The following is a 14,939-nucleotide window of genomic DNA, read 5'->3' on the forward strand; positions in this document are numbered from 1 at the left end:
CCTGTTGGACTGGCTGCTCGGATGGGAATGAGATCTACGAGAGTCATAAACCAGTTACTGAAACATTGGAAACAGAAGCTGACAGGACATTAATGCCTTCTGTTAACTGACTTTTGTGATGGCGCGCTGCTGCCAAACTGTATGGACCCCAATCCCACCATTGGACTGTTTCCAAATTTTAAAAACTGTTCTGGTCCTTTACTTGAGCCTGTCAACCCTGTGGGAGCTTCTCTGGAGGACGCCTCAGGAAAGACTCTATATAAGTTGATGGTTAAAACCTTGAACCAGAACAAACTGAATGGACGCAGTGACACCCCGTGGAGGACTTATCTGGACTTAGACCCTGACGTCAAACCAGCTTGGAGGTCTTTGTATAAACCTCCTTTAACAAAGAAGCATGCGGACCTGCAGTGGAGGATCCTACATGGCATTGTAGCAGTGAACTCTTTTATCTCTGTTATTAATGCTGCTGTGGAGGAGAAATGCCCCTTCTGTAGCCAAAGAGAGACGGTGTTTCACTGTTTCTCAGAGTGCTCTCGTCTGACTGCTCTGTTTGTGTTGTTGGAAACCATTTTTAGAAGATATGGAGAAATTTTTATGAAGCAGGTTTTTATTTGTGGTTTTAAATACACTCGCCAACAGAAGAACAAATGTCAGATATTGAACTTTGTTTTGGGACAGGCATAGATGGCGGTGTATGTGAGCCGCAGGAGGAAGGTGGAGGAAGAGCTGAATGTTGATGTGGTTCCTGTTTTTGTCAGAATGGTGAAGTCCAGACTGCTAGTAGAGTTTAGTGTTTACAGAGCTGCTCATGACCTGGAGAGTTTCCAGCTGATTTGGGGTTATGGGGGTGCTCTGCTCTGTAATAGATGGACAGTTGAGTTTTGGACATGTGCTGATGTAACTTTGATACCTGATATGTAATTAATGTATGTGTTAATGTAGTGTATTATGTTTTTTTACAGTGTACATAGTGGTTAATAAATGTTGAGTTTAAAAATAAAAAAAATTCTCTCTCTCTCTCTCTCTCTCTCTCTCTCTCTCTCTCTCTCTCTCTCTCTCTCTCTCTCTCTCTCTATATATATATATATATATATATATGGACACAGAGGTTATACACACTGTAAAAATCAGCTGATCCTGTTTCTCTGTAACCTGCTGAGGCTAAAGCTGGGGACTAACCTACACACTGACTGAAACCTACAAAACTGGAAAGATTATTTAAGATTGTTTCCACCAGCTGACACTGATTATTTGTCTTTGACTGTCAGGAAGGAGCATAAACCTTACGACTGAGTAATTACACAGACAACACACTGAACCACTGCTCAGTACGACTTCAGTTCTGGAGGTTGATGAGTCCATAAAGACCACAAGAAAGATGCCAATTATCATGTGTTCTTGTACCAAAACAAACATGGAGGCAGCCAATTGCTTGTACTGTTTATATCATGGATGTCGTACAATTTATATGCAATTTGTGCAGAAAAGGCAAAACAAAGAATCTCAGAGTTTGTGTGAGATCCTGGATGTAGAGGTTTGGGTAATGTGGACTGTAACTGGAGATGAGTGAAGTTTGTAAAACCAATGATCAGAGAGGCTGCATCAGCATATGTAAATACTTCCATAAGCACAGAAATTCCAGTTCAGCAAATATTGTGAGACGCTGCATTTAAGCAGCTTTACTTAAAATAAAAATGTCTGATACTAATAAACTACTGAAATACTGATGTTTCTGCAAAATCCCAGATTACATTCATTGACACGTGAACAACATTATTGATAATATTCAGACATTAATCTGACCACAGACCTTCCTGAATCACATTAACTGACTAAAGATATGCAGATTGTGACGCTGCCTGAGAGTTTTATTAAAGACCAATCTCTGTGCTGAAATGAAAAAGCCTGAAACACTAGAGGCAGCAGTGGCCCCTCCACTCACTGTAAAAGTAACTTTACTGTCTGCCTGCATCCTCAATACATCCATGACCTGTATGCATGTTGTCAAGTACAGCACTATATTTCTCCTCCTGCTTGTGATGTTTGCCAAGTAAATCTCTGCTCTGTTACATAAAAATACCAGTTTTTGAGGACCAAAAATATTCAGGGCTGAAAACCATTAATGGTAGGCCCTAACAATGCCACTGTCTAAGAGAGAGGTTGGACTGGTTGGACTGGTCTGAAAGAAAACAACTCCAGGTGTATCTGGGAGGCTAAAATCTTCACCTCTGTGGTGGGAGGGAGTTAGAACCAGCACACTACCTACTGAAACCATGTTCCTGTGGCTATGGGAAGTGTTGAAAACCAGACACAGCATGAAACTCCGTAGAGCAGATTCAACATAATGTAAAAAAAGAAAAAGACTTTTTCAAAAACTTGATATCACAACTTCAATTTAAAGTTGGATTTAAAGGATTTAACAGTGTCAGACTGTTTGATGTCAGCAGGGAGATTATTCCAGAGAAAGGAGGCCTGATAGGAAAAGGCCCTGCTGACTTCTTTTTAAGTGTGGGGACACACAGGAGCTCTGTATTTTGAGTGTAGAGAGCTCGAGATGGAATATAAGGTTTAAGGAGATCAGACAGGTATGATGGGACCCATTTAGGATTTTATTAGTCATCAGAAGCACCTTAAAGTCTGATCTAACATGGATAGGGAGCCAATGAAGGAAGGCTAGAATTAGTGTAATGTGGTCAAATTTTCTAAAAACAGAATATTACAGTTATCAAGTCTGGATGAAACAAATGTGTGTATTAGAGTCTCTGCATCAGCCACAGATAGGGAAGACTGAATATTAGTTATGTTACGGAAATGGAAGAAGGCAGTCTTAGTGATTTCTTTGATGTGCTCATCAAAAGAGAGGCTGGGATCAAATGTAACACCAAGATTCTGACTGCCACACTTTGTGAAATTACATAGTTGTCGAGAGTCACTGTCACATGATCAAACAGGTGTCTGTGTCTAGCAGGGCCAACGACCAGCATCTCAGTTTATCAGAATTTAAAATCCGAAATTTAGTGACATCCAGTTTTTCACAGCAGCCAAGCAGGTTTCTAATTTAGTAATTTGAGTGTCTTCATCAACCCTAAAACCCATAATAGGAGCACAGAGGTGGAGTCTGAATCCACAGCAAGTGGAAGATCATTTACTACTCTGGTTAGAGCAGTTTAAGTGACAGGTCCTGAAAGCTGATTGAAAACATTCAAAAAGATAATTATTGATATGTGACCTGAAAGTTGCGGAGACACAACTCTCTCTAGTAGTTTAGAAAAGAATAGAAGATTGGACACTGGTTGATAGTTATTAAGAGACTTTGGATTGAGGTGAGGTTTCTTAAGTAGACGTTTGACCACAGCATAAAGCTTTTGGGGACAATACCAGTCATAAGTGATAAATTAACAACAGTGAGTGTTGAAGGTCCCAAGACAAGACCAGAGGTTTTTGGAGAGTTTAGTTGGTAGGGAGTCGACCAGGCAGGTAGTTGGTTTTGAGGCTAAAACAAAAATTCTCAATATTTGTAAGAACAGAGACTATCTGGAACTGTGGTGTTACTCATCAGTAGTTATAGAATAGTTATACCTTACAGTGGTATAAGAGGAGTTCATTTAATGTTACATCACTTACTTTTTTTTTTCATTGATTTATAGTTGGAGAATTTTACAGTTGGAAAGTCTTACAATATCTGCTCTGGAAACTCTGTTACATTAGTTTGATACGGTAACTAAACAGTGTTTGTGTCCAAAAGCCTCAGAACCTTTCTCTATCTCTTTAATCGTAAGCATTTGCTTAAAGCTGGATTTATTGTTGAAAGGTGTGTTCATTGGCTTCTCTGTGACCTACGGTTACCCATAATACCCTTCTCTGTGTAGGTTCGTGGAGAACCATAAATCCACCATAAAATTGAAGCTGTACAGATTAATCTTTTTTCTAATAAATCTGAAGGTGACTAGATGATGCTTGTCACAGGTCCCACAATTAATTTTGTAGCCCAGTGTTGTTTTTTTTTAACTCATTAGAGAATGGATGTGAATAAAATAAAGAATTAATTTTATATGTTTCTGTATCCTTGCAGTCAGAGATAGTGTTGGATTTCTGCCACCTCTGAGTGAGTCAGACTGAACTGTTAAAAATTGTTTTGATGTTTGTTAAAATTGAATGGACATGTAGCATTTGAAAGTCCGGTTCAAGTATTATATGCCCAAATATCACACAGTAACAATAACAATGGCAGTTTTTTTCTTTAAGATAAAAATTCATAATAATATTCAACACTTTGATGGTAGACAGAAGGAAGGCAGAAGCCAAAATAGACAGTCAGCTTTGGAAAAATCAAAAAACTGACTAAATGATTATAAACAGAATAACAGAAACTACACAGCTCACATCTGGAGAAAAAAAAGAAGCACAACCAGGTAGCACAAGAAATGCCTGAAAAAGTTGCATCCTAAGTGACAGAATATTCCAGACAGGAGTTCTGCTCCTACCAGCTCTGAATGAAGCTTGTTGGGTTTGGTTTTGAGGGTGCATTAATATCAGGGCTGGGTACCAGGGTTCCTCGTCAGCACTGAAGGAGTGAGCAGCACCAGAGGAGCTACTGTACCTGTCACAGGTCGTCTCCTTCTGCTGTTGTAACTCTCTCTGCCTCCACTTTGTCATTTTCACTACTTTCTGGTTACTTTGACGAGCTCGTTTTATAGTGGAACAATGTGTTTTCATCACATGCTGCTAGTGTAAATATAGCTCCATCTAACTTAACTTATGTCTATGTCTCCACCTCCATCTCCCTCTTCAGTCTTAAATTCTCCCTCAGAAGGAAGTCTGTGTGAATGTGGAAGTTATTCAGTGTTAAAACTGTAGTGTGAAATTAAGTATAACACAGTTTTTGCGAACAAATAACATGAACGTAGCTTCTGTCTGACCTCCACAGTCTGGATGTGAAAGTGTTTGTGTGGAGTCGCTCATTAAACCAGAAGAAATTACTTTCAATCATCAAACTCTTGATTTCTGTCTCTGTAATCAGAAGAAATTCATCATTTCATACAAATCTGAAACACATGATGCTGTAAAAGTGGAACATCGACCAGGAAACAGGAAACATCAGTGAGGAGGCAGCTCAGGCCGCCATAGTGGACTAAATTCTTTCATATTGAAACCTTTATTTAATGAAATTTGATGACTATATTTATTGATTTATTGATTCTGTTTTTTATGGAGAGAATAAATCAAATTTAAATAGTTTTACATATTTCTCTTTCATTGACTGTTCTCTATTTTTCTTTTGTTTTTAACCAAAGAGAAAAAAACAACAACAACAACATCAGCAAGAGACAAAAATGGGAAAATGGCAACAGTAATAAATTAAATTAAATAAAATTAAATTAAATTTTAAAAATTACCCATCCACCTCTGGACAAGTGCTGAAATATTGTCATGCACTAGATATAGCAGCATATTAAATAAAGGCAGAACACCTTTATATTTAATAAAATATCAAAGGTAGTGAGTTTATATCAAGTAGGTTTCTGTATATTGTATAAGAACAGCTTTAAGTCACATTATATGCAAATATGTATCCACACATGCATATGCATACTTCAATAAGAACATACGAACATACAGTATACAGACCCATTTTCATATATATACGTCCATATATAATTGATGACTGTATTTACAACAAATAACTGGTTCTACAGGATCTCCTGGACAGATTTCTTTGCACAAGAAATACATTACAGTGATATACGTGTGTTTTAAAGTGACTTAACACCACAGTGATAGTGACTTGTTTACTTCCTTTGTCCAGATCTACATCTCAGATTTGTCTGTAAGGCTGTTTTGTCATCATGGTTAAATACCTGCTGTGTCGACTCACCTGTTGTCTCCAACTCTGAACTGTGATAATTTGTTTTTTCTCCTTGTTGTTTTACAGTCTCTGCACTGAGGATTGTGCTGGTTGGGAAAAGTGAAGAGAAAAAGACAAAACTTTGTAACATCATCAATGGAGATCAAGGTTTTCATTTCCAAAACCAAATACCATTCAAACACTGTGTTGCCACCTGTGGAGAGTGGAGAGGAAAATCAGTAACTGTGGTAAAAACTCCAGACATCTTCAGTCAGTCTGAGCAGACGGTGAGAGAAGAAGTGATGAGGTGCATGAATCTTTTCCTCCCTGGACCAAATGTTCTGCTGCTGTTGGTGAGGCCCTCTAAGTTCAGTGAAAATGACAAACAAACACTGAAGTCTGTTTTTTTGAGTTGGTTTGGTCGAGATGCTTTTAAACACTCCATGGTCATCATCACACACAAGAAGAATAACAGAAGTTCCACTTTGAAACAGCTGCTCAAAGACTGTGGAGGAAGACAATTCAACATGGTTGAAGATCATCATAAACAGTTAATGGAGAAGATTGAGAACATTGTTCATCGAAACAAAGGAACCTTCCTCGCCTTCACTGAAGAGACAATGAGACCAGTTTTAAAGCTGGTTCTGTGTGGGAGGAGAGGAGCAGTGAAGACTTCAGCAGTCAAGGCCATTTTAGGTCAGACAGAGCTTCATTCAGTCTCCAACTCACCAGAGTGTGTTAAACATCAGGGAGAGGTGTGTGGACGTTGGGTTTCCCTGGTGGAGCTGCCTGCCTTGTATGGAAAACCTCAGGAGGCAGTAAAGAAGGAATCATTCAGGTGTATCTCCCTCTGTGATCCTGAGGGCGTCCATGCCTTCATCCTGGTCCTACCTGTGGATCCCCTCACTGATGAAGACAAGGGAGAGTTAGAGACCATCCACAACACATTCAGCTCTCGAGTCAATGACTTCACCATGATTCTGTTCACTGTGGAGTCAGATCCTACAGCTCCAACTGTTGATGACTTTGTAGGAAAGAACAGAGACATCCAGGAGCTCATTCAGAGATGTGGAGGAGGACATGTCGTTCTCAACATCAAGAACAAGCAGCAGATCTCTGAGATGTTGGATACTGTGGAGAAGATGAGACTCAACAAGGATCAACCATGCTGCTATACAACAGAAACATTTGCACGTGGCAAAATGGATCAGATTGTACAACAACAGGAAACCATCAGAAAACTACAGACTGAGCTTGAGAATCTGAAAACAAAGATCACAGATGCTGGTAAGTACTTCAATAATATAATCAAACTTAAAATAATATCTGTTTCCTGTCAGCCTAGGATACATTATAAGCTTGAGTTTATATATGAATACAGTTATACCTATGGGTCAAGTTTTTCTGGCTCCAGTCAGAGTCCTTTAATATTAGATCTGATTCTTGTATTTATATAGCTGTAGAAGATATGCAATGATGATTCAATACATATCAGACAGAGACTGTCCTTCCAAGAAAAACAATACATGGGTCATAAATACCAGTGGCCCAAAATGACCAAAGTGCGCAAAACTCAGGACTATGCCACAGGAAACCATAATTCATTTCTTGTTTTCAACTGCAACTTTCATATTTCCAACTGCAAGGCAAGAATGTTTTTTAAAAACCAATGACTACGATTGTCCCCTAACTATAGTATCATGGTTATTATTGTAGCCAAGGCGACAAAGGTTGCATAAAGGATAATTACACTCTCAAATTCCTGCTAGCCTCCTCCCTCCCAGCATATTTAAAAAATGCAGCGTAGGAGTGGAGGGCAGTTACTGTATTGTGTAACGCAGAGGGTCAGAGGACACCAAAGGTTTTTCTCAATACAGAGTGCAGCCAGTCTGGACTTGTGTACTTGGGAGTTTGAACTTGTCAAGTTCAACTCGGGAGTACAAACTCCAGAGTACGGGAGGATGGAGTAGCTACTCATTTGCAGTTGGAACAGCAGTGTTCTTGCTGACAGCAGGAAATACATTTGTCTCTGGTGATTACATTTCAACACACCTTTACCACACTGCACTGTAACAAAATAATCCCAACTCAAAAGCTCCACCAACAGACTTTTTCGGCTGAAAAATAACCTAATTGACAGTGAAATGCAATAAATTATGTTACCCAATCTGTAATGTAGCTATCTATCTATGTAGCAATCTAATATGTATATAAAAATAAAACTAAATTAAATAAACAATCTGTTCATTTTGATAAATTTGTATTCATAGATTTTTATTGAAATACATCTGTACATATGAGGAGCCCAAAGTCCACAGAGCCAGCAGTGAAAACATGAAGCTTCACTTTACCTTTAGACAAACTGATGTGGCTGCTACAAATATTAGATTTAATCTACAAGACCAAAATTTATCTTCCAAAAGAAATTATATCATATATCAACATTTTACGCAGACATCAGAGCCAGCACTAAATTACCCAAGGGTTGCAGAGATCAGACTGTTATCTCTGGGATGACAACATGTTGACCGGTTAACTGGCGTTTCTGATTAACTGGTGATACTTGCGTGTGTGAGACATGGATGTATAAAGAGAACTGGATACAGCATTAGAGGCGGGGCCCTGTTCATTCCTATGAAAGTTGTTCAGTTGCGTATGAAGCCAAAAAAGTTCAACTTCTTCTGCATTACTTCCGCATCTGTTGGATCCCATAGAGCCAGCGCACTGGAGACATTCGCCGGCCGAGCCGGCTACTTCCAGTTCAGCCCTCCAGCTAACTTGAATGGGGTTAGAATAATTAAATCGTGCGGCTCTTCTAGACGTTTGAAATGTTATCGGACCGAATGGATCAAATTCTGATGGTGAGATGAATCATTTTGCGGGGGTTGCAATGTTCAAAAAAATGATCTGCTGATTTACAGACACTTTCACAATGTAAGCCTATGGGAAAATGTGTTTTTGGGCCCTATAGCATCACATGACGTAATTACAGGGTTTGGCCGCTATGTCAAATTGGCTTCACAGCCCGGCACTGTTCCTGGGGGCTTGGATTGAGACAGATGTGTGGTAGTTGTGGCTTGTTAGGACACATTGTCAACTAACCAGAAAATAAACATTCTGATCACTTCATCTCTCTATAACATTCTCTTGTCGGTGTCTTTTGAAACATTGCAATAGAAAGGGTTTACTGAAGCATTAATTTTGCATCTTGTGCACTATACTCTTTGATAGAGGTGACCAAATGAAACAGTCCGTTACTTTGATTAAATTACAGATTTTTCTGGGTTTGAAAATTGTTGGAAACATTCGGGATAGTGTAAGTACACAACTCAACAACATATGTAACATAGGTCTAGTTGTTTTTAGACATTTTAATATGGAATAATTACATATTATAGCTTTAAAGCTACATTACAGAGACATCGAGGCAACAGCAGAGACAGGAAACCATGAGTCACAGTGCTAATTGTGACATTAACATTAGTAAATACTTTACAGTAATAAAACCTGAATGATGTAAAGGAAAAAATAACAACAATGGTGCCAATTCTACACATTTAATTAACAACACGACCAAATACAGGTACAAATATGCAGCTCAGCTTGGTGTCATGTTACATAGTAGCTTCATTTCCCCCATTATATGACCTGTTATGAGGAAAGACAACAGTATTGATCAGTAGTGACTGTATTTAAACACATGCAGTGTGAGGTTATCATATTTTGGTTCCTATTTGCAAAATGAAAGTTGACAGTGACGTCTATAATTTGGATGAATAAGTTTGCTAAATATTGTTAAATATTGTGGTGAAAGAAATAAAAGTCTGTAGCCTTTGATACGAAACACGATCAATGGCAGACGTATCACATATTAATTAGGTATATCACATTTTGTTAGATCCCCACTATGATATACATGTAACATTATGTTTCACTTGTAAACTGTGCTAAACAGCTCTCAGACTGACATCAGGTTAATCACAACATATAAAAATTTTCAGTCAACAACAAGAACATTCTGTAAATGATTTATTCATTCGCAGTGTTTTGAACAGGCGTTGACACAGTTACCTTCTTGGTCATTCCTTAGTCCTCGATTCAAGCATCCTTAGATCAGCCTCACACTCGCTGGATCATCTCAGTAGCCAGGCTGCTAACAGCTGTGATGACCAGCTGGTCTCATCTGGTCAGCAGCTCCTCACATCTCTGAAAACAACACACAGGAAATTAACAAATAGACATTATTTGGATAAATTGACCAAATATTAGAAATCTTACTTTCTCACCTGAAAAAACATCAAACCTTAATGTAACCCTTAATCCATATTGACAATCCCAGGATGAAAATTATAACAACATCTAGCCTAGAAAAGTGATTTTAAAGTTTGTGACGTCATCCTGATGTAAAATGTAAAGTCTGCACAACGAGGAATCAAATCTGGGAGCTAGAAAACTTTTTTGCAAGCAAATTTCATTCGAGTGAAGAGGCGCCATCTTTGACACAAGTCACTGCCCAGTGTATCCTCATGTGTAACATTTCTGCTCATTTGGACTGTATTTGGCTGCTGCTGTGCTGTGACTGATGATGTTTCAGTCCAAAAGAACACAGGTACAGACAAGAATGCAGATTGATGGAGGTGACTGACCACCGCTCAGTGTAGCATGAACAGCCACAGATATAAACACACATACCTATTCTGGGCTGTAGGATGTTAGACTGGAACTACTTGAACAAACTGATGGTAAAACTTAGTGAATGTATCATTTATGAAAACAGTCTGGAAAATGTCAGTAGAGTGTTTATAAAAATATAAATATTAAAATAGAATTGTGAAGCATCTTGACATTTGACATTTTTAATAGTCATAACTATTAAAAAACATATTGAGTATTCTGTATTTTTAAATCATCATAGTAGCTGTATTACAACAACAACAATATGAAGACAGAAAATACTTCAAGGTAAATTACAAAATGCAGGCTCAGCTTTCATTTATTGTAGTAATGATATCTCCATTAAACTAAAGTGTTTTGATATGAAAAATATAATTTTTAATCAACAAACTATTTACACATAAATGTATTTTGTGACAAACCAAACTGCTGGAAAATTGATGAACTAACTGACATTTCAGAGTTGTGACAGTTGTAAGAGTGAATAGACCTCTAACTCAATATACATGTATACATTCAGAGCCTGGATGTATAGAATATTGATAGAACTGGATACTGCATTCAAAGATAGTGTGAGAGGATCCTCTAGAGAGAAGACATCTCACTCTGTTGGAGTTGTTGGAACTACAGAAACACTCTGATTGTGCAGTGATGTTACAGAGTGGAGCTTCTTCCCTCACAAATGATCTTTAGTTGAGTAAAGACACACAAACTGACAACAGACAAGTTTCATTTTGTCACTCACAGAATGAATTAGTGACAGCTGATATGAGTAATTTTTACTGCTGAAAGTGACTCTTATTGTGTCTAAACATGCAACAAGCTGTTGGCTGAATGTTTGTGTACGTGGCAACGTTGCCAATGAAAAGAGAGTTATGGTGGAGTTGAGCAAATCTGTTTATTTTTCCAACCAGGACAGAGTTCAGAGTTTCTTGCACTGGTGTCCCCAAATATTTTTTCACAACCACAAATCTTTTTCTTGCATAAACGAGCAAATTGCTGTACTGTAGGCTGCAGTAAAGGAGAGCAGTGCTACTAGCTTGATGAGATGGACAAGAGTAAAGTAATGAAAGGATCAGATTTTCAGTTTTATTTAAGTCGACACCATTCTTTCAAATATTCCCCTGATCGGCCTTGATATTGATCCTCAGGATCAGCTTGAGACATCTCAGACTTTTTTATGTGATGTCGTCTTTTTATTCCTTTTAATTTTAATTAATTTATATTTATATTTTTTATGTTTTTTACTGTCTTTTTATTTTTCATCGTCTTTTTGTCTATTGTCTACTGTGTTTTTGCATCTCTTGTCTTCTTGTTGTGATTTTATCTTAACTTCTTCTTGCTTTTATTTTGTTTGACTTTCTGTTATTTTGACTTCTGAGTTTCCTGTTTTCTCTATGTCTGTCAAAGCTCTTTGTAAACTCTGTTTTTAAAGGTGCTGTATAAATAAAGTTATTATTATTACTATTATTATTATCTCTAGTTATAACTATCACTATTTGAGGTAACTCTTGGTCTTATTGTTTCACAGGTGATGATGAGAATCAGAGCTCAGAGAGTCTCAGGATTGTGCTGATTGGGAAGACTGGCTGTGGAAAGAGCTCTTCAGGAAACACCATTCTGGGAAGAAAAGAGTTTACAGCCAAATCAAGTCAAACATCAGTCACCAAATGGTGTAAAAAAGCACAGAGTGAAGTAGACGGTCGTCCTGTCGTTGTGGTCGACACTCCTGGTCTGTTTGACTCCACTTTGTCACATGAAGAGGTTAATGAGGAGATGGTGAAATGCATCAGTCATCTGGCTCCAGGACCACATGTCTTCCTGTTGGTGGTACAGATTGGCAGATTCACACCAGAAGAGAAGGAGACATTAAAACTCATCAAGGAAGGTTTTGGGAAGAATTCAGAAAAATTCACCATCATTCTTTTAACTAGAGGAGATTCACTGCAGCGCGAGAAGAAGTCCATTGAAGAATACATTAAAGATGAATGTGATGATTCCTTTAAGAAGCTGATTGATGACTGTGGAGGAAGATACCATGTGTTTAATAACTGTGATGAAGAAAACCGCACACAAGTCAGTGAGCTGATAAACAAGATTGACTCCATGGTGAAGGAAAATGGCGGCAGCTGCTACACCAATGAGATGCTGCAAGAGGCCGAGACAGCAATAAAGAAGGAAGTGGAGAAGATCCTGAAGGAGAAGGAAGAAGAGATGAAGAGAGAGAGGGAGGAGTTTGAAAGAAAACATGAGGAAGAAAAGGAAGCAATGAAAAGTCGGATAGAAAAACAGAGAGCAGAAATTGATCAGGAGAGAGAACTGAGAGACAAACAACTTCAGGAGAAGGAGGAAAAGATTCAGAAAGAACGTGAAGAGAGAAAGAAAGAACAGGAAAAGAGAGAAGAAGAAGACAAGAAGAAGAGAGAACAAGAAGAAATTCAGCGACAGGAGTGGGAGCAAAAACGTAAAGATCTGGAGGAAAAAATAAAATCAGAATCAAAAGAAAAAGAAACCATTGATAAAAAGCTGGAGAAGAGTAGAGAAGAGATGAAAAAAGAACGAGAGGCCTGGGAGAAGGAACGAAAAGAAATGTGGGAGAAACGATATCGAGAAGATGAAGAGAAACGACAGGAAGAACAAACAAGACTTAAAAAGCTCCAAGAAGAATATGATCAGGAAAGAGAAAAATATGAAAAGAAAAGAAAAGAAGATGATCGAATCAGAAAAGAACAGGAGGAACAAGAGAGAAAAGAATTAGAAGAAAATTATAAGAAAAAACTGGAGAACATGAAGACAAAGTGTGAAGAGGAGGCCAGAAAACAAGCTGAAGAGTTCAATGAATTCAGAGAGAAAAACACGAAGAACTTTGAAGCTCTGAAGCAAGAACATGCGAAAGAAATTGAACAAACACAGGAGAAACACAGCAAAGAGATCAATCTGTTACGTCATAAAGAAGAGGAACTAAAAGAAGAACTGAAGGACAAAGAGAAAGGATTAAAAGATGAAATGGAGAAAAAGAAAAAACTGGAAGAAGAACTGAAGGACAAAGAGAAAGGATTAAAAGATGAAATGGAGAAAAAGAGAAAACTGGAAGAAGAACTGAAGGACAAAGAGAAAGGATTAAAAGATGAAATGGAGAAAAAGAGAAAACTGGAAGAAGATCTGAAGGACAAAGAGGAAGGATTAAAAGATGAAATGGAGAAAAAGAAAAAACTAGAAGAAGAACTGAAGGACAAAGAGAAAGGGTTAAAAGATGAAATGGAGAAAAAGAGAAAACTAGAAGAAGAACTGAAGGACAAAGAGAAAGGATTAAAAGATGAAATGGAGAGAAAGAGAAAACTGGAAGAAGAACTGAAGGACAAAGAGAAAGGATTAAAAGATGAAATGAAGAAAAAGAAAAAACTGGAAGAAGAACTGAAGGACAAAGAGAAAGGATTAAAAGATGAAATGAAGAAAAAGAAAAAACTGGAAGAAGAACTGGAGGGAAAAGAGAAAGGATTAAAAGATGAAATGGAGAAAAAGAAAAAACTGGAAGAAGAACTGAAGGACAAAGAGAAAGGATTAAAAGATGAAATGGAGAAAAAGAGAAAACTGGAAGAAGAACTGAAGGACAAAGAGAAAGGATTAAAAGATGAAATGGAGAAAAAGAGAAAACTGGAAGAAGAACTGAAGGACAAAGAGAAAGGGTTAAAAGATGAAAAGAAAAAACTGGAGGAAGAACTGAAGGGCATAGAGAAAGGATTAAAAGATGAAATGGAGAAAAAGAGAAAACTGGAAGAAGAACTGAAGGACAAAGAGAAAGGATTAAAAGATGAAATAGAGAAAAAGAAAAAACTGGAAGAAGATCTGAAGGACAAAGAGGAAGGATTAAAAGATGAAATGAAGAAAAAGAAAAAACTGGAAGAAGATCTGAAGGACAAAGAGGAAGGATTAAAAGATGAAATGAAGAAAAAGAAAAAACTGGAAGAAGAACTGGAGGGCAAAGAGGAAGAATTAAAAGATGAAATGAAGAAAAAGAAAAAACTGGAAGAAGATCTGAAGGACAAAGAGAAAGGGTTAAAAGATGAAATGAAGAAAAAGAAAAAACTGGAAGAAGATCTGAAGGACAAAGAGAAAGGATTAAAAGATGAAATGGAGAAAAAGAGAGAACTAGAAGAAGAACTGAAGGACAAAGAGAAAGAATTAAAAGATGAAATGAAGAAAAAGAAAAAACTGGAAGAAGAACTGAAGGACAAAGAGAAAGGATTAAAAGATGAAATGGAGAAAAAGAAAAAACTGGAAGAAGAACTGAAGGACAAAGAGAAAGGATTAAAAGATGAAATAGAGAAAAAGAAAAAACTGGAAGAAGAACTGAAGGACAAAGAGAAAGGATTAAAAGATGAAATGGAGAAAAAGAAAAAACTGGAAGAAGAACTGA

At 37.6% G+C, this 14,939-nt stretch overlaps 1 protein-coding gene across 1 annotated transcript; it reads left to right on the plus strand.

The window, feature by feature from the left end:
* Positions 1-687: 687 nt before the first annotated feature.
* On the plus strand, positions 688-13,534 carry LOC121903772 (GTPase IMAP family member 8-like; the record flags this gene model as incomplete). Its single annotated transcript, XM_042421156.1, has 3 exons — positions 688-862; positions 5,936-7,135; positions 12,054-13,534. Coding segments are annotated over exons 1-3 (2,856 nt in total), but the record flags the coding sequence as incomplete, so codon positions are not given.
* Positions 13,535-14,939: the final 1,405 nt, after the last annotated feature.

Source organism: Thunnus maccoyii, chromosome 9, assembly GCF_910596095.1.
Source record: "Thunnus maccoyii chromosome 9, fThuMac1.1, whole genome shotgun sequence".
NCBI lineage: Eukaryota > Metazoa > Chordata > Actinopteri > Scombriformes > Scombridae > Thunnus > Thunnus maccoyii.